The sequence below is a fragment of the Scomber japonicus genome, chromosome 7 (assembly GCF_027409825.1).
Source record: "Scomber japonicus isolate fScoJap1 chromosome 7, fScoJap1.pri, whole genome shotgun sequence".
Lineage (NCBI taxonomy): Eukaryota > Metazoa > Chordata > Actinopteri > Scombriformes > Scombridae > Scomber > Scomber japonicus.
The window spans coordinates 7,234,072-7,253,924 of NC_070584.1; the positions used below are offsets into that span (position 1 = coordinate 7,234,072).

At 39.0% G+C, this 19,853-nt stretch overlaps 2 protein-coding genes across 2 annotated transcripts; both read right to left on the reverse strand.

The window, feature by feature from the left end:
• Positions 1–754: 754 nt before the first annotated feature.
• Positions 755–5,683, reverse strand: lrrc8db (leucine rich repeat containing 8 VRAC subunit Db). The gene is made up of 2 exons (XM_053322141.1): positions 5,453–5,683; positions 755–3,312 (listed from the first exon to the last, which is right to left on the reverse strand). The coding sequence occupies exon 2, from the start codon at positions 3,308–3,310 to the stop codon at positions 755–757; it is 2,556 nt and encodes an 851-aa protein (XP_053178116.1). The 5' UTR covers positions 3,311–3,312; positions 5,453–5,683.
• Positions 5,684–9,004: 3,321 nt separating this feature from the next.
• lrrc8c (leucine rich repeat containing 8 VRAC subunit C) lies at positions 9,005–18,010 on the reverse strand. The gene is made up of 3 exons (XM_053322050.1): positions 17,810–18,010; positions 13,315–13,457; positions 9,005–11,346 (listed from the first exon to the last, which is right to left on the reverse strand). Exons 2-3 carry the CDS (start codon positions 13,450–13,452, stop codon positions 9,109–9,111), a joined length of 2,376 nt encoding a protein of 791 aa, XP_053178025.1. The 5' UTR covers positions 13,453–13,457; positions 17,810–18,010; the 3' UTR covers positions 9,005–9,108.
• Positions 18,011–19,853: the final 1,843 nt, after the last annotated feature.

Below are 19,853 nucleotides of genomic sequence, written 5' to 3' on the forward strand. Positions count from 1 at the left end.
TAAAATATATAAAACCAAAAAAAACCATCATGACCAGATGATTTTAAGGAGATGAGAAAATAGGTTTGTGGTAATTTAAGTGCACTGTCCCTTCAAGCAATAGGTATAGCAATAGCAATTTGGCTTATTTGCAGTTTTATTGAGACTCATGAGAAGAACCACACCATTGACATGTTTGTCTGCAAAATATTAAGCTACAGCCAGTTAGCCTAGCTTAGCATAAAGACTGCAAATAGGTAAACAATAAGCCTGCTGCTGGCCATACCTTCATATTTAGATTACAAACATGAAAATGGTATCAATCTTCTCAAGTAACTCTCAGCAAGAATGAAGATAAGTTTATTTTCCAACTACTCCTTTAAACTGTTCACTGACAGTTCAAGACCATCAACTGTATCTAGTCAGTCTGAAGAAAATACTATCACTTGTGATAAAAGGAGGAGATTGTTTTAAAATGATACAAAGTTTCATATCTAGTACAGGTATTATTGCATACAAATGATAAAAGTATAAGCAGAGTGATTTAATTGCTACTCATATTAACAACCAAAAACAGAATGAAAAAATTACAGACATGACACAAGTCATGAAAATCCAGGGTCCATCTAAAATTTCCTACCTTGTATGTGATGTGGTATGTCTACTTCATAACTTAACTAAACCATCATAAAGCATATTAGTAGTGCACCCTGAACTACTGTTTCTAATGGCATGGATAAAAAAGGACATGCCCGACATGTAATGTAGGATTTGACTACCGTCCGTCACTTAAACACTTGCATCCATTTGCAAAAGAAACACTGGATTCCTGATTGATGCTCTCTTTGACCTCCATGGGGAGCGAGTCAAAGAGGTGATCCTCCACAATCAGGCAGCTTCTGCGGATGAGGCTACACTGACCGAGCTGAGCTGGGAGACGATCCAGGCAGTTCCCTTTCAGTTCCAGATGCGTCAGCTGTGCTAGTTGGCCAATTTTCTCTGGAATGGAGGAGATGCAGTTGTGGCTGAGACATAATGTCCTCAGTTTGTTGCACTTGAACAGTTGCTTGGGAACTACCTCGACTTTGTTGCCCGCAATTGCAAAATGTTGGAGGTTCTGCAAAAAGCCCACTTCCAGAGGTATTACTGCTACAGAGTTATGGCTAACGTCAAGGTACCTCAACTTCAGAAGGTTGAATAATGACGAGGGCAGAGACTCGAGTTTGTTGTGTGAGAGATAGAGTGACTCAAGGTTTTTGACGTGGCTAATTGACAATGGAATGGAGATGATCTTATTGTGCCAAAGTTTGAGGCACGTCAGTCTTTTGAGGTGCTGGAAGCTGATGATCTCTTCAATGGTACGAATGTGATTGGATTTTAGATCAAGTTCCTGAAGGTTGGTCAAACTGAAGATAGCGTGGGGGATTCGCTCCAACTCACAGTTATGAAGCTCCAGCTCTGCAAGATTCATCATTTTCTTGAGACTATTCAGCACTAAGAGTTTTGTACCGTCATTATGAACTACCAACTTGATGAGATGCGGAGACAGATCTGTTATGTTTGTGGGAATCTTTGTGAGGTTGCTTTTGAGGTGCAGAATTTTTAAGTGTCTGAGGTCTCGGAGAGACTCGAGTCCGATCATTTTGTTGTTTTCAGAGTTCAGATTACCAACTAAGTACAGCTCCCTTAAACTTTTCAACAAGTATACCCAGCTAGGGATCTCAGCAACATCTGTGAATTTGACGTGAAGGCATCGGAGGTGATCCTGAAGAAAAATGAAAGCAGTCTGTTCAACTTTGGCCGGGCAGTGATACAAGTGCAGCTCCTGGAGGTTTACCATTTGTGAAATTTTAGCCGTAATCCTAGCCTCTGGAATTAATTCTAGTTTAAGGATTTCCAAATCTGTGAGATCAAACACAGCATCCGGCACTCCAGATAGCATGAAAAGATGAAGTTCCAACTTGTCTTGAGGGTTGCGAGTCACATGCTGCCGCAGCTTCTCGAAGGTCCACTCATGGTTCAGGCTGATCTCTCGAAGTTTGTTTTCACTCACCTCAGAGAGAAAAACACCAAAACGCTTTGAGTACAGCTGGTCATACTGATCGACCATGTGAAGGAGGAAAGCAAAGTCATTCTTAACATCAGGAATGTCACTGAAGCTGCTCTCCTCTCTGACTTTTTCAAAGGAATACTCCTTAAGTGGTCGCCGAAAAAGCCAGAACAGCGTGTATATACAGATTACGCCATAAACACATATGATAGCAATATAGCTGACAAGCAGTTTCTTTAGCATGAATGCCATGTTGTGTGTACATTGGAACTTAGTATATCCAGTCAAATGCTTTATTTCAGGCTCACATACGTGGTCAAAATCTATAGAGGCGACAAATGTCATTGTGTAGCAAAGGATCAAAATGAATTTCACTGTTTTGATGACTGTCTGAATGGCATATAGCCTGTAAATCAAGTCACTGTCCTCCACATGAGCACGGAATTTCCGGACTTTTTCAAACAGGGCCTTTGCTTGCTCGCCATCTTTCTTGTCCAGTATGGTCATGCAGGGAACTTCACTCACAAGCTTCTCTGCAGAAAAGGTGACCCCGGATTTAGTCAGCATTGGGGCGGACTGGTTTGGACTCCCCTCCTCGCTGCTTGTGGACAGATGTTTCAGAAGGGAGGAGGCCCCAGCCAGCCTCTGCTTGTTCTCCTCTGAGTCCTCACACGCAGTCTCAGACAATGCTTTAGTGGTCCAAGGTGATTCGAAACATTTTCCAAGGATTGAAACAAAATGCTCTATTTTTGAACTTGTCTTTGGGTATTTGAACCAGAAGTTGCTACTGACCATTAATACAATAGTATGGATTAGAGCAAGGTATGGGAAATATTTGGAGTACCAAGGAAGGGCTACATGGTAGCACATCTGGTTGACAAAAACATACTGCTGGAAATCCAACTTGGTTCTGACACCCGTGGGGGGAGGTTGCCTAAAAGTGGCTGGCGGTGTGATTTGAATTGTGGGGGCAATGCTATCAGGAGGCCTTTTAGCCATCAGTGGAGCGGCTTGCTCCCCGATGGCGCTCTCTCTGTTCCATAAACCATCAGCTGCCTCTGGGGGTTGGGGTGCCAAGAAGCCCCCGGCCTTGTCTGGAGTTTGCTCCAGCACAGGGAGACAAACCACTTGGTCCTTGGTTAACTGCATAGTTCCAGCAAATATTGCCAACATCAGCATGACAATGCCAAGATAATCCATGAAGACATCCCACCATGGTTTCAGTATTCGATATGTTGGCTGGATGTCGTTCAGGGAGGCTACTTCTGTGAGGGTGAACATTCCTGCAACAGAGAATGTGAATTGTGTGAAACATTATGCTTGATTTTTCCATTCTTTCTTTTTTTACTTGAATGTAAGAATTCCAGAATATTTCTTTTCAATCTTTTATATAGCCACTGTACTTAGGCTTTGGACACAGGCTTTGGCACATACAGTTAACTTCCTTTCTGCAGAAAAGTAGAGGTTTTGGGTAAGATTAGATTTTACTATGTCCTCTGTACTACATGTACTGAGCACTGACTGGCTGACTCATTGATTGCTATCTTCGTCTTAGCAATTTCATTTTTAACAAGCATTGGGTCACATCACAATTTCTCTTGTAAATAAATATTGTTATTGCAAAACTTTTTTCCTTTGGGGCATCTTAAACTAACAATAATAAGACTGTTGCAAGACACCTATTGGGCTCCAGTTTCTATCCTCACAGGCAGCAATGCTTTTGGAATGCTTTGGCAGTCCTGGCCAACTTGTAAAATCTGAAATTTCCACCAGGAGGCCAATCTTGGATGGATGACCAAGTGATAACTATTATAAAACTCATAAAACTCTGACATGGCCCATGATTCTTAAGTTTACAGAGTGAGTTTTGGCTTACCTCTGCCACACATGATGTGGAGTTGCAAAACCATATTCATGACAACATATCCATATACAGTATCTTTCATTTCTCTGTCATGATGAAGTATGTGCAAATGATTTTAACAGCTGATGTAATGCTGAGCAGTTCATCCAGACTCCAAACAGAACAGAGTTTATGCCTGTTCATAATCCATTATTTACATCTTGCAGTGGCTTGTTCACTGTTACATTTTGTGTGGGTGATACACTGAGTGACGAGAAATAGAGAGACATCTGCACACTGTAATACTGCTGTCTTGTAATAAAGCACGCCTTTGTGAAACTTCAAATTCTTTACTGACACTATGACAAAGAGGTGCTGATTGAACTCTAAGGTCACTTTCCAGCCTGTAGTTTGTAGCATTGTTGTATTGGGTCACATTAAATCAGATGGGGTTTGTAATAATTCTGGTCCTCCATAAGGTAGACAAAATATTAGTAACACCCTTTATTATAATGCAGTTCAATACAATACAGCCCACAAACACAGCCTCAAAAGTACACAGAGTGACCACACAACAAAAACTGAACATTTTAAATCAGATAGCATTTATTATAGAGCTATTGTATTGCACTGCATAAAAGTGTTTCTATTTTTCTGATCCTGAATACGCCTGGTAAAAAATAACTTGTCTTTTGGTCAGGACAATTAGTCAGAGGTATCAGTGAACAATGGGATAGTGATGAATAGAAGGATACATTGGTCACGCCTTCTAATTTTAGGCAAGGCCACATGGAGCAGCCACATGGAGCAGGCACATGTGGGTGGGTGGGGGGGCAGGACAGCCTTCTCAGATTGTTAAGGATTTATGTAGGGCACTGGCCTTGAACTGGGATGAGGCATGGCAGTTGTCTGTGGAGACAGTGTGCGCATGCATGCACAACACAAATATAAACTGTATGATCAATAATACAGTGGCATTCCTTTCTCTGGATTTAACCCACTCCACTCCAAATAAACTCTGGTACCTTCACCATACAGTATATACACAATAAGACACTATGTGAAGCCTTGACTTGTTGACTAAAAATACTGTTTGTATACTGTGAAACTCACAGACTATATATCTGTGTGTTTCCTGTGTATAATATTTTAAAGGCTATTGTCTATTATATTATTTTAAATAGCCACGCATAAAGTGAGAAAATAGCATCTTTTGTGCTGCTGCGACTCATTTCCATTGTCTATGATGAAAGCATGAAGGTCAGTGTTTTTAGTGAGGCTGCAGAGCAGGCTGAGACCGGCTACAGCAGCAAGACGCATCCATGGGCAGAAAACAAGAGGTGCACCTGATGTCCGTGAGGCCCCTAAACGCCGCACAAAAATCAGCGTTTCATATCAAAAATATAAAAAAAACAATCACGATCTATTCAGATTACGTTTATGCAGTAAAATCACAACTAGATCATATTGATTGACTATGCATTATCGCCAGCGGATATTATTGGAGCATAACACCGCAGTTCTAATATACAGAGTTAAACAGAAGATGGAGACCTGCATTCAAACGCACAGATACGCACCTTCAGCAGGTCTGATCCAGTTATGTCGATGCCAGTACCGAACAACGACGCATCTTATCAGCCATGTTTTTCTGTTGTGATGAAGCCGTTCATTCTTTGCATCAATTCAACCGTGGGCCCGTTTGCTGTAAGCGGCTTAGCAGACTACCCCCACCCCGCTTCAGATGGTCGGGTCCTCTGCCTCTGACTGGCGACACAGCCGGCGCGCCAGCACCAGCTGCTGGATGTTGACTCGTTTTGATTGGAGACTATCCACACATTCACCAAGGTTGATCCTCAATACCTTTCAACCTGCCCACCGTTTGTTACTGTTGTAACATACTGTGCAGGATGGATCTCCCCGGATGTTGCACAAGATTGTTGTTTTGTCACCAGGAGGTGATATGATACCCATACGGCGCTTTAAAAACTCCCCGAATAGACAGGAAGATGACCCACGGAAGTTAGGGACCGTCGTAAAAGTGCAAAGTAATATAATTTAAAGTTATATCACAGCTTTGTTTTCTGAACAGTTGAAGAGCCAGACGCAATAACTCAGCAGGCTTTTCCATTCTACATTTAAATTATAACATAAATGTTAAATGTCATCATTGGCACTAATGAACTAACTTTATTTGTATCTGCGCAGGTCCATTCTTTGCACAATGCTTAATTTATTAGGTAAAACACATGCACCCTTATATGATCCAATTAATGAATATAATAATAATAATTTTTGAACAGTTTCGTCTCTTTAAAATAATAATATAAAAAAATAAAAAAAATCATGGTTTAAACAATTTTTTTTAAACTTCTTGGTATCTATGTATACTACATCCATTCCAACCCAAGGGACAGCAGATGGTATACTTATAGTGGTAGGCCTTATCATTTTTTGCCTGTAGCAATACATTAATTAGGTAATAAATAGATTAAACATATGAAGCAGAAATGTCCACTGTAATTTAACCTGTATAGATTAATTCTACATTAATATAAGTTCACATTTACTGGCATTTTTATCTTGAGTTACCTAATTCTATTTTTATTTCTTAATTTAAATGTTATTGTACTGAAAACAAATTCCTTGCACACTTAAAAATAAATATTGATATTCTTCATTTTATCTAGGACTGACAGCATGGGCAGGCACAATCTCTTACAATGAAGTGGTGTGTGCCAAAAGAGCTTTTCTCCACTCAATACATTTTAAAAGTTTTGTCAAAGACACTCCAAACCCAATTTAGTTTTTCCTCTGTATGCCTCATGCATATAATAATAGACTAATCTTCTTTATCTTATTAATCCTCATCAGCCAGCAGGAGATGATTTATCCTACGATGCAGTTGACAATAGGACAGAGTGCATGGTGCTGTAAACACTTTCAAACATCAGGTAATACAACTGATAGAATTAGCTTTTTGTTAATTCAGCACTATTGCTTCACTATATAGGGCCAATTTATAAAAATAACAAAAGGCTAAAATCAGTCTTTGTCCAAATCCGTCAGTCTTTTTTATGTCTTTAGAGAAGTTTTTTTATGTTAGGACTTTCAAAACTCCAACCAAAGAAATTACATTTACAAATAAATCCATTTTTATTAGTCAAAAACGTAAAATTCTCTTAATACAAATACATTTTTTGTCATATGCTGCAGACTTTTTTTTGTATGTCAAGACCCGAAGAATAACACCAGTATGACATAATCCTTAATGTTTAATTAACTTTAAAATGAGTCTTTCTATAATACACAATAATTAAGGTATTACATGTACTTATGTAAGATACTGTATATCTGTGTTTTTGCATTTACTCTGCTGCGGCCCATGAGATCAAACAGTCTCTTGCACAAAATATAAGATTTTATAAGAGCAACACAAAGTACATATACAGCATTTGGCTACTGGCTGAGACTTAAGTGAGGTCAAGAGATTCAGTAATCAAATTAGTCTACGTAGCAGTGACAGGAAATATGCTTAAGAGAAATAATGTAACAGTCTGGGAAAATGTACTTTCTTACCGAGAGTTACATGAGAATATTGATATTACTGTCATCTAAATGCTTAATATAAAGCTGTGGCTATGAGACGGTTAGCTTAGCTTAGCACAAAGATTGGAAGGAGGGGGAAACAGCTAGCGTGGTTCTGTCCAAAGGTTTTAAAAAAAATCCACAACCACCTCTAAAGTTCCCTAATCAAAAGACCAAAGGAAATCACTATACCTTGGCAAGAAATATTTGATGTAACTCCCAGTTAAACAGCAGCTTGGTGTTTTTGCATTTAGCTTTTTGTACGAATAAATAAACAAGACTGTGCTAAAGGTTCCTGGGGGAGCAAGTTTTTAAAAAAATAAGTGGTTCCCATTTAGTTTGTCTTGTCTAGCTGTAATGTGCCAAGAAACACAGCCATGTGCCAACAAAAGCAGGTCAGAAGAAGCTAATAAGCTAGTTAACATGAATGTAAACAATGCAGGATTTAAATTACCTTTACAAATTCACTTTGCAAATGTTTTATGAGGTTAAATTCAATGTTTAGTTATATCTTCAGGATACAATTAGTGTGTTTTGATGAGTAACACTCAATGTAAACATAACTTTTGTTTACTTCTAAGAAAACTCCACAGGGTGCCTTCAATTCACATGTATCAAACTCAAGGCCCGTGGGCTAAATGCATCACTATCACGACACCTCAGCTGCCACTAGCCACCACAGTTAGCAAGGTTATTGACAAATGTAGGGGGGGACAAAATGTCTTGTTTAAAACTAGCCAATACAAAAAAGAAAAAAAGAGGTTGACAGTGAAAAGCATGCATGTAAAGTGGACTGGACTGAAAAATAAGTGTTCATTTTGCATGGTAGATAGATAGATAAACTAAACAAACCATTATGGTTATTTTGAATTTATTACTTACTGTTATTCTACTTTGTATATTTCATTTTTTCTAATAAATTGTATAATAGTTGTACACTTAAATAGCTACTTGCCCATTTGTTCATAGAATTCTGCTTTTAAAACTAGTTATTAATGATTAACTTATTACTAAAAGCAATACTAATCAAATCCAGAGGCAATTGTGTAATATTATAACAAGTAGATACATTTACAAAGTCTTACATTTACTACTGGCCTTTCAAGGGCAACCATAATGCTGATGTGGCTCCAGATGAAACTGAGTTTGACACCCCTGCATTAAAATACTGAGCTTCAGTGGTGCTGATGCAGATTTCTTTTACTTTTGGATACAACCAAGCTAGCTTTTTCTCCTGCTTCTAGTCTTTTTGCAAAGCTAAGCTAAGGTAAGCTAATCATCGGTTGGCTGTAGTTAAAAGCTTATCTGTCAGATATGATATCAATCTTCTTAACGAACTCTTGATAAGAAAGTGGATATTTGTATTTCCCAAAATGTTGAACTATTGCTTAAATAATGTATTATGGTCAAATATGAAATAAGTTAATAACAACAGAACATTGCTCCTGTCATTAAGTGCAGCCATGTGACAGAATATGAAAAAGAAATTCTCCCTCTCTTAGGAAAACTTTATAAAAAAAATAATAACCCTGAACAAAAAAAGGTTCTTAATAGTAATACACAAGTATGATAATGAGTTAATAAAAAACAAATGCTCTGAATGGGTAGACAGAACAAACAGCAGGCACTGTGGCTACAATAAGGCATCTCACTCAGCCTTCATTTGGTCCCTGACATCTGAAGGCAGAGTTTCAAACAGTGTGTCTTCCACTGCAAGGCCACTGCGCTTCAAAGCACGACAAAAACCCAGCTCTTGTGGCAGGACCTCAAAGTGGTTGCCTTTGAGCTCCAAGTGTGTCAGATGAACTAGGTAGGAAATCTTTGGTGAGAGGATGGACAGCGAGTTCTTGCCAAGCTTTAGCGTTTTGAGCTTCTTGCAAAAGAAGAGCTCATCAGGTAGATTTTCAATTTTGTTACAGGTGACAGAGAAATATTGTAGACTCTGAAGGACTCCGACTTCTGGAGGGATGAATCGGATGTCATTGTTGGACATGTCAAGGTAGCGGAGCTTGTTGCACAAGAACAGGTGCGAAGGCAATATCTCAATCTTGTTGTTGCTGAAGTAGAGGCGCTCTAGGCTGCCAAGCTTTTTGATATGCTCTGGGATATACATGACGCCATTGTACCAAAGTTTAAGGCAAGTAAGTTTTCGAAGATGCTGGAAGCTGATGATCTCCTCTATAGAGCGAAGGTTGTTCTCTTTCAGGTCAAGCTCCTGCAGGTTCGTGAGGCTGAAGATTGCATGTGGAATACGTTCCAGATCACAGCGCACTAGCTCCAGCTCTGTCAGATTGTTCATCTTTTTCAGGTTATTGAGCATAACTAGCTTAGTGCCATCATTGTGTAAGTACAGCCTCTGCAGATGACTGGAAACATCCACTATTGACTGCGGTATCTTGGTCAAATTACTCTTAAGGGAGAGAGTTTTCAAACACTTCATCTCCCGCAATGACTCAAGAACTATATTCTTGGCATCAGGGCATAGTGATCCTGTGAGATAGAGCTCCTCTATATTTCGCAGGCCGTACATCCAGTTTGGAAATTCCCTGCTATCATCGAACTTCACGCGAAGCACTTTAAGGTTCTCTTTGAGGAAGGAGGTAGCTGTTGTGTGCAACTTTAGAGAGCATTGGTAAAGAGACAGCTCCTGAAGGTCTTCCAGCTGAGAGATTGAGGCAGGGATGGTGACATTGTTGATTATTTCGAGTTTAAGAGACTGGAGCTCTGTTAACTCAAAGACAGTGTCCGGTAACCCAGGGAGCATGAACAGCTGAAGTTCAAGCCTGTTGTTGGCATTGGTCTGGAGTCTCTGGCGCAGTTTCTCTGCAGTCCAATCGTGGTTCAGGTTGAGCTGTTTCAGTTTGTTCTCACTGACCTCGGACAGAAAAACGGCAAATCTTTTCGAATAAAGTGGGTCATACTGATCAATCATGTGTAGCATGAAGGCAAAGTCGTTCTTGACGTCTGGGATGTCATTGATGCCTGTTTCTTGTCGCACATACTCAAAGGAATACTCTTTCAGTGAGCGGTAAAACAGCCAGTAGGAGGTGTAAAGACTTGTAAATCCATAGACAGCAACTAAACACAGGTAGCAGTAAGAAAGCTTGGAAAACAGATGAGCCATAGTGTGATTACATTGAAAGTCTTTGTAGCCGGTCATGTTCTGTATCTCAACTTCACAAAGTACTCTGTTCCGCACCTTATTCACTAGGGCACTATTATATGCAATGATGAGGAGGAATTTAAACACCTTGAACACTGTCTGGCGAACATACATGATGTAGAGGATATCTCCCTCCTCAACATGCAAACGGAACTTCTTTACTTTTTCAAAAAGTGCTTTAGCTTGTTCCCCCTCTTTTTTGTCAAGAGCACTTGCTGATGGCTTGTCAACTACAATCTTTTCCGGAATAGACCGAAGGGACTGTGTCTTCTCCAAACTGCCCTCTCCAGGGGACACAGCAATGTTGGACCTAGTAGTGCCACTCTTTTTATGGTCCTTTTCTTCAGGATTCTCCCCAGAAACTTCCGACAGAGCTCGTGTGGTCCACGGAGAGTCAAAGCACTTGCCAAGCATGGAGATGAAATGCTCTATTTTAGAGCTCGAGCCAGGAAATTTGAACCAGAAGTTGCTACACACCATGAAAACTAGAGTGTGTATAAGAACCAAATAAGGAAAGTACTTGGCATACCAATGCAGAGCCATCTCATAACACATCTGATTGATGAAACTGTACTGTTGAAGATCCAGGTTGGTTTTCAGGCCCTTCATTTCTCTCGGTACAGCTGAAGTATTGGGTTGCAGGTGTAACAATGACGTTGTTTCCAATTCACTTGTGTTCACTGATGTTCTCTGAGGAAGGCATATGATTTTGTCTTGCATTACCTATAACAAAAGGTAAAAAAAGAGAAAGATTAGCGAAATTACTTAAAATAGATAGATATTGTGAGACAACAATCAGTGTATTTATAAGCACTTAAATGACCAGTATACAGATTAGGCCACATTCAGTCTGACAATAACCCTGCTTGATATAGCTACATCATTTAATGAGAGCACTCTATTGATGCAGCAGTAGTGCCAATGCAGAGATTGAACCTGAGTCAAGTTTTGCCAAAACGCAGTGCGCCTTCATCAGCAAAGCGCTTTGTTGGCCAATCAAATGTCCATTCTTGGTAGACCACTTTGTGATATGAACATTGTATTTCTACTTTTTACCCTGCAACTGATGAGATAAGGATTAACCTCCAGAGAAGTAAAATTTGTCCTAATGTTATAAACAGTGATGTAGCATCTGATAAGTCTTTAAACTCATTCATCTACTACTCAAACTGGACTTCCTGGATCATTAAAATGATTCCATAAAGAGTCCAATTAAAACTGAAACTAACACAGAGTACCCTCTAGAGGTCTAAATAAATCAGTCTCCCCCCAGCTCAAAGTGCTCTCACGACAGAACCCGACCTTCTCTGACTGCGTCATTAGTCCTACAACACACACACACACTCTCTCTCTCTCTCTCTCTCTCTCTCTCGCCGACACACACACACACACATACACACACACACATAAATAAATCAGGAGGCCACTTATTGCAACAGGTGAAAGAAGTAATTCATGCTTTCAAAATGGGTTCAGGGGCAGTGGAGAAACCTGTTAACTGACCCGCTACATGTATAATAACCCATTTATTACTGTACAGTGAATGTAACATCGTAACCTGATGTCTCTGAGTACCATATAAATATACTGAATATGACCACAAGCTGGCATCAGTAAACAACATATGCCTGTTTACTTTAAATGTTAACAATGAAAAACAGCTGCTTCGCTGTGCAGCGCAAATAACAGGAAATGGGCACTTTAATTTAGCAGCGGCAGACCTGAAGGGAAGACATTTTGTGCACTCCTATTTAGCTGCCCGATATTCCAGACTCAGCATGATATAATCAGAAACAATTACAGTATGTTTTTCAATTAAATTGCAAGCAAAATACGATCATGAGCAATGAGTACAAAATGAAACAAAAGCAAATGACATTAAACTACAGTAAGGGCAATGCAGTTGTATTGCAGCACATTACAGATTAAATTGCAAAGTCAGGTCTGCTGAGGTCTCTGAAAAGCTGATCTGCAGAGTTTTACTAACTACATCTCTCTGAAATTCTCCCTCCTACTATAAATGCAGGGATTATTGTGTCAAGCTATGAAGTAATTACACAAAGTGTCATGTTGATAATGCTGTGACATATTAGGTAAACTTGGCGACATAATTAATTGTCTATTCATTTTAGTTTTTAGATCCATGTCCAAACACTGTTATGATAGGGGTAGGAAACAATGGCTTTAGTCCCACCCAGATAAAATATCCTGTTAACAGTTTTTCTAAAAGTGTTTTGGTATAATATCCAGAATTTACACTACAGACTACAGAGTTGTACGGCAGCTAAAACCTTTCCTGGTCCAGGCCACTGAAGTTAGGAATCTTATGTTTACTAAAAGGGGCTGGGTGAGTATGTTTCCACTGGTAAACGCCTGATGTGCTGAATGCTTCCTTTGCTCCACACAGTCCAGGTTGTAAAAGCAGGGAAATAGAGTTTCTGGGTTGGGGCCAATGTGAGACACAGAGCAGTAATGTTCCATCAGTGAGCCTATGGGCTTGCTCAAGTGAATTACATTACTCTAGACTTAATGAAAAAAATAGAACAGAAATTACTTTTATCTCATAAACATGATGCGGCTCAAATTCGTGTTATATTAGCATGCATTACAGTTCCTCACTCTCAAAGAGACTCAGACACAGACACATTCTAAGCCATTAGAAAACATAATGAACAGAGCAGTGTTACTGACCTGAAGAGTGCATCCAAAGACGCCGATCATGAGCATGATTACAGACAGATAGTCGGTGAACACATCCCACCACGGCTTCAGGACTCTGAACGCTGGCTGCTGTTCAGAGAACTGCCGGAATTCCATTACAGGAATCATGGTGCCTGTTACAATGAAATGGAAAATAAGGCAGCATGTCATTAGAGCAATATAATGAAAGAAACTGTTAAGTCACTGAGGGTTGAAATCAAGACATTTGTGTTTCATTCTCAGTCAAATATCTAGAGTGTGAGAGTTGCCACTCATTCTGACAAACCCACATAAAGTTATCATCCAACTCTTGAGTTTCCCCTCACATCTAAGCAGAGTGTTTCAGTTCACTGTTTTTCGGTTTATGGCTCACAAGTGGACTCTCTCCCCCGCTCTCATCAGTATCATTTCCAGCAGCAGGCGGCGGCTGTTTATAGTGAAATAACTCTGATAAACCCACTCATACAGTATGTACACTCCCTGCTCAAAATCAAATGGCAGAGGAAGTTAGAAATGAGCCAGTGATCATATCGGAACATAAAGCGGCTATCACCAGATATTTGCCTCAGAAGTTGATGATGCTAATCACAGCTAAAAGTAGAGTAAACATTGGCCAGAGACGTGACACAAAATAAATGTTAGTTACTTTATGTCTACCACATCATCTTCAAAGTGATAATATGTCTTAAAGATTTCTAATAACCAAATCCAACTACATCTAAACATTTACAGTTAGACTCTCAGTTTTTCTCATCCTTGAGCTCGTACATCATAATATCTTTATCAGGTTTCACACAGTTCAGTCTGGAGTCTGGAGAGGCTTTATACAACCCTAACCCTTATCACATATTAGTAGAACTGTCCCAAACCTGTAAAATCAACAAAGTTCCCCTTCTTATTCTATTATTCTACTACCTTACCTGACCATTCCTCTAGCTTTACAACTATTGTAGCTTTACAACAACGATTATCTGCATTATTCTAGATATGGTTTTGTTGATGCCTTAAAGACATAGAGTACACTTATCCAGTCCTATTGTTATATATTCTAATGACTTTGTTTAACCTGGCTGTTCCTGTAGTTCAGGATGAATTGTAATAACTTGGGCCATCCTTCAACTTTTTCTAGCACCATTATCATTATCAAATTTTAATTAGCCTATTAATTTGGTCTATGATGAAATACCTGAAAACCTAAAGACATTCACAACACTGTAAAGATTACACTGTGGACTACCTGCTAAATATCACCATTTTAGCATTTGTCATTTTGAGTACATTACCACATTGATTTCAGCATTTAGCTCAAAGCACCATTGTGCCTTTGTATAACCACATAGAGCTATTACCATGGCTGTATACTTTTGTTAAATCCTGACTTCAAAAACCCAAATAGTTTCTCATTGCCTGTCTAACAGGGCTTTGAACCCTGAAGAGGAAATACAGAATCTCCACTGGAGCGCCAACATTATACAAATGCGTATTACTAATGTAATTGTTTAGAAGTCAGTGCCCACAAATAACTGAATAAATTACTACTTTGGTAGAGCTTGTGACAAGTGTTTGGACATTAACTTCATATTCCAAGAAGTCCACTTGTCTGTAAAGTGGCCTCACACCTGGTTATTAATGAAGCACTGTGACTGACAACATTGAATCAAACCAGATCCAAGTCCTTGTTTACATAGCTATGAAACCCTTCAGAGGTGGTATACTGTAAAAGTCCTCTGCCTTTGTTAACAGTGGTGAGATTCCTGATGCTGCTTTCTACACCCCCTCGCTGTGGTCACCTTCTGTAAAGTGCTTACTACAGCTGCATGTATAATGTTTCCAGTATCTGTCAGGCGTTGTGCTGCAGCATCATTCAAACTGAAAATAACATACTCACTGAACATTCTGCATAAGCACCGGTGTTTTTTGTAGTGAAACATCTCAGTGTGGAATTAATTTAACATGTCTAAATAAAACCATGTTGTTAATGTGTTGGTGGGAGCAATAAAAAATCCCAAAAAAAGTTAAAAAAAAAAAACTTGGCAGCAGTGTAAAACATCTCAAACTCTTCCACATGCTAACGTAAGCTGTGAAAAATGTAAGCAGATTTAATGATTAATCTAAAAGGTGCCAGACCATAATTTACAGTGTTTTATCATCTGCAGCTTCATAATACCAAAGAGACAGGTGGTGCCAACAGCTGAATACATCAACACTCAAAAACTTGAGTTCATTATTAATGAATTTAACTGCAGGTATTGTTGAATAGGCTCCTAAAAGCCGAGGGGCTTTTAAAGAGATCCCATTTTTGATAGTTCAATTGTGTTTTTCACACAAAATGCTTTTATTGACTTTAAAGGGTCAGTTCGGGCAAAGCACATAACAACATTTTTCTCACTTAGCTCTAGTTGTCACCATCCACATAGATTGCCAAGAGATATCTGTGTCAGTGGAATTTTGTAGATAAATTGTTATGTAAATTAAAAACACTTCAATAGAAACATCTGAATTCAGAAATGACATCCCAATTACTCTGCAGCTTATCAGCAGCTGTCAACAGATTTCACTGGAACTACTTTTTAATGAAGAAATAGTCCACATGGTGAATATTGCCTTTGGGTTCTGCTGTGGTATAAATGCAATTACACAGGTAATACTTAGGTACAATTTTGAGGTATTTTGTTCTTGACTTGAGTATTTGACTTTTTGTGATACTTTGATCCCATACATTGCAGAGTCTAACATTGTACTTTCCCCCCTATATTTATCTGGTAGCTACAGTTACATTACAGATTAAGATTGAAACATATCATGATTTTTAAAAAAGTAGTTTCAAACCTTTTTCACTGTTACATGCAGTGTTCATGTACCACTCAGTGCTGAAAGGTGTTGATGACTGACTGGTTACCTCATGTTCTGATGGTTACTTTACTTTAGATGTGTTGTTGAGGATATCATTACCACCAAGACTGTCCTTTACAGTTATGTAATCATTTTTTCTGTTTTTGTTTGTTTGTTTGTTTATCTGTTTAACAAATCACATATTTTCTCACAGCCCTTTACCAAATTTTCTGAGGCCCAGTACTGGTCCACAAGCCTGGGGTTGGGAAACACTAGATCAAAAGCTGTATAACTGAGACTACCCAAAGCTACGTGGTTCAAGTGCTTCAAATTGGCTCCACTTCAATACCCTTTTCATGTAAATGCTGCTTATGTGGTAATACATGGAGATAAAATGAACAGTCGATTCCTCACTTAATCAGTTCATGTAGCTATTTAGATTATCGATCAGTCATTTTAGTCTCTTTTCAGCAGGCAGACAAAACAAGATATTGAAGACCTCATCATGGACTTCAAGAACTGATCAATGATTTTGTGACATTCTACAGACTAAAGACTCAAGAAGATAATCAGAAGATTGCTTGACAATGAAAAGCAATCATTAATTGGAGCCACCCAACAACACACTATGCTATTCAATGTGATGTATACTTTTACTTTTGATACTTCAAGTACACTTTCATGATGATAGTTTTGTACTAAGTGTTTTCATTGCTGGAAAATGTTCTGACTACTTCTTCCAGCCCTGGTGTTGTGTGTATTGTCCAGAGTAACAGGGCTATTAATTATGGAAACAGATGTTGCCATAATATTATAGACATAACTTTTCAAGGCTGTGAGTACTGAAAACAAGTGAGGGTAGAAATTTCAGATACTGATATCTTAAAACTATTTACAGCGCTAGTTTGAATAACACCCTTTAAAAACACAATAATAGGCTACTTTAATGTAAATATAAAACAAATAGCACACATAAAAGTAGTGTGAAGAGGCTTAATAGACAGTAGCTGAAGCTTATAGCTGGTATTAAGAAGACTACTTGGAAAAATCCTGTCTTTCCACTGGATGAGTCAGCCATTGAGTTGAGCTGACCGGGCCATATCCTTGTCCCTTCCTGACAGGAAATTTGTCTGAATCCCAGATATCCAAAAACAGACATGTTTGGAACACACCCAGCCCCAGGCGTACAAAAAGTCATGTCTCGTTAAGGATATGGAAAAAAACTACCCGCATTGCAGAAATGGTAGCCTAATAATGAGGCGCACTTTGGCAGACTTTATTGAAAAACGGAAGCTCTAGGAAAAAAGTGCTAATATGGGGAGAAGAGATGTGATTCATCCTGAGATCAGCACAAAACGTCAATTAAGTCATCTGTTTTGGGAGCTTCAGTTTTCCCCCTGAAATATTAAGAGGGAATTTAGTGATGCCACGACTGAGAGTTGAACGCTTTAAAGGCGACTTTAAGGCTTCTCTACGTGGATGAATGTTATTACACGCCTATTGACTGATGACTGTGTTTATAGAAGGGAAACTAACGGTGATCTCAGTGTAAAATAGTTGGTGAGACGCTCCGCTGACTGCATATTACGCTATTGTGATCTATCCGCCGGTCCAATCTGCTCTCTCTTATGACAAGATCATTATAGTGATTTACCTTCTTTAGATCAGAGCTGGAGTTGGAAGATCAGTCGTTTTTCATGCGGTGAGATTTGGGATCATGATGTGCGGAGGTCCTTCTTCTCTGTCCGTCAACCTTCCTGGATCTCCGTCCAGACCATGCAGGCATGTACTGTACGCCAGCGGGGCGTGGACTTGTGGAGAAAGCCGAGCACAGACTTTACTGTTGTCATCTATGTTGTTTATGAGACAGCAGAGGAGGGGAGGCCAAAACTGCAGTAAAGCCAAAATGAAAACACTATCTTTCATTTAGGCTAAATTAATAATTTATTTGCCCTCTCAGCCCGGTGAGCAGGGCCGTAGCTGGGATTTTAGTCACTGTGGTCACCCTTCTCTGAGCCCCCCACTAGGGGGGTTTGGGGGCTTTCCCCCTGAGAAGATTTTGAAGAGTGTAGTTCAAAATGATGCCTTTTAATGCATTTTGAGAGTAACAAAAATCAATTAGAAAATGGATTTTGCCTTGTCTTTGTATGGATTTGACAAGCTGAAATGTTATTTAGGTACTGGGGGAAATGATATAAAAGCTGTAGTGGTCAGAGTTTGAAGTCCTTAGTTTAACAAGCCTAAAGTCCCAATCAGACAGAGTGCTTTTGACTTCATTTTGGTTGATAAAGTCACATAGCTCTGGGCTCTGGGCAGTTCAGGTACCCACGAGTAAACGAGTGAAAAATACCCTACTGTGTAAATTGCAGGTACAAGTTGGATGGATACATGTGGACCGCGGGTCTTAAGTACAATGCTTAAGATAAAAATGTAAAAATATATATTTTTAGTAACACATCCACAACAATATACCCGTAGCTCAAGTTGATAAAAGCATTTTTAAATCATGTACTTTATTTATGGATGCGTACTACATCCGCTTAACCTGCAGTCATTGAAATGGATCCTGAGGAGTTGAGAAAAAGAATGTGCAAGTGGAGACTGTTTTTGTATCCGATGTAGTCGATTGATTTTAATTAGGGTGTGGTTTGGGTTTCGGTTCTTTTTAAAGTGGGTAAGGTCGGGTAAAGCATTGAATAGTGATGCTATTGGCTAATGGATGCAGTTTTAAGCACAGTGGTATGGGCAGGTGCGTGTTTGCAAAATGTAAGGCACACCATTTTTTGTCGAAGCCTACATTTACCAGAGAGCCACTTTGTTGTCTTTTTCAAATTGTTGCAAGGCAACCACCGAATCACCTATCCTTAGCCTAACTCACACATCTGTGCCTTTTATTTATATTTTTGATAGTTATTGGTCATAGTAATTATGGTAGGTAAAGTCATATAGCTATGAGTGTCCAGCAACAGCCAACACTTCTTTGTCCTCTGTGATTGATGTCTTTATTCATGTTGTCACAGCAACGGAAGACCTGCCTCTCAATTCATCTTATTGGACAATGGGGAAAAAACACAAATGAGGTCAGGTGCTTTTTGGTTCTGAGTTGAATTTTCTTCAGCCCCTGGGAAAACAAATGAATTAGCATTGGTTAATCAGTTAGCTGTGCTTTTTGGAGCTAGGGACACTGCTTAACTGTGCTGTATACTGCCCAGTTTGTAATTTTTTTTTTAATAATAATATTATCTATCTAATATGTCTGAAATGAATTATATACTAATGCATAATATGCCCCTTCAGGATAAAACACTGTAAATTTAATTCTTATTTATAATCAAATAGAAATAGGAGGTATTTTTCTTTATTGGTCGATGATCTCATTACTAACACATAACTTAGCCAGGCCTATCAATCATGGCATTGACCAATTTAACTTCGAGAAACAGGCTATATAACCGGAATACCCCTCCTTTGTATTGCCATTCTGTTCTTCTTAAATAATGTCAGAGGAGTTGTATCATCCATACAGTATTACCAATATGGTATTGGTAATGCCAGTCATGTGTGCTTTGAAAGTAAAACTTGTATTCAAACACAGTGTTGACTGATCTTGTAGTAAGTATTGCATGTATGAAGGTTACAGCACCCTCAACCACAGTGAATAGAATGAAAGGACCGTACTGTGTGGATGCAACTTGTTA

Bases quoted from the DNA above. Each gene is read 5' to 3' on its own strand.
- lrrc8db (XM_053322141.1), bottom strand. From the start codon at position 3,310: ATGTTCACCCTCACAGAAGTAGCCTCCCTGAACGACATCCAGCCAACA.
- lrrc8c (XM_053322050.1), bottom strand. From the start codon at position 13,452: ATGATTCCTGTAATGGAATTCCGGCAGTTCTCTGAACAGCAGCCAGCG. The intron at 11,347-13,314 runs GTCAGTAACACT...CTTTTGTTATAG, and splicing joins TCTTTGGATGCACTCTTCAG to GTAATGCAAGACAAAATCAT.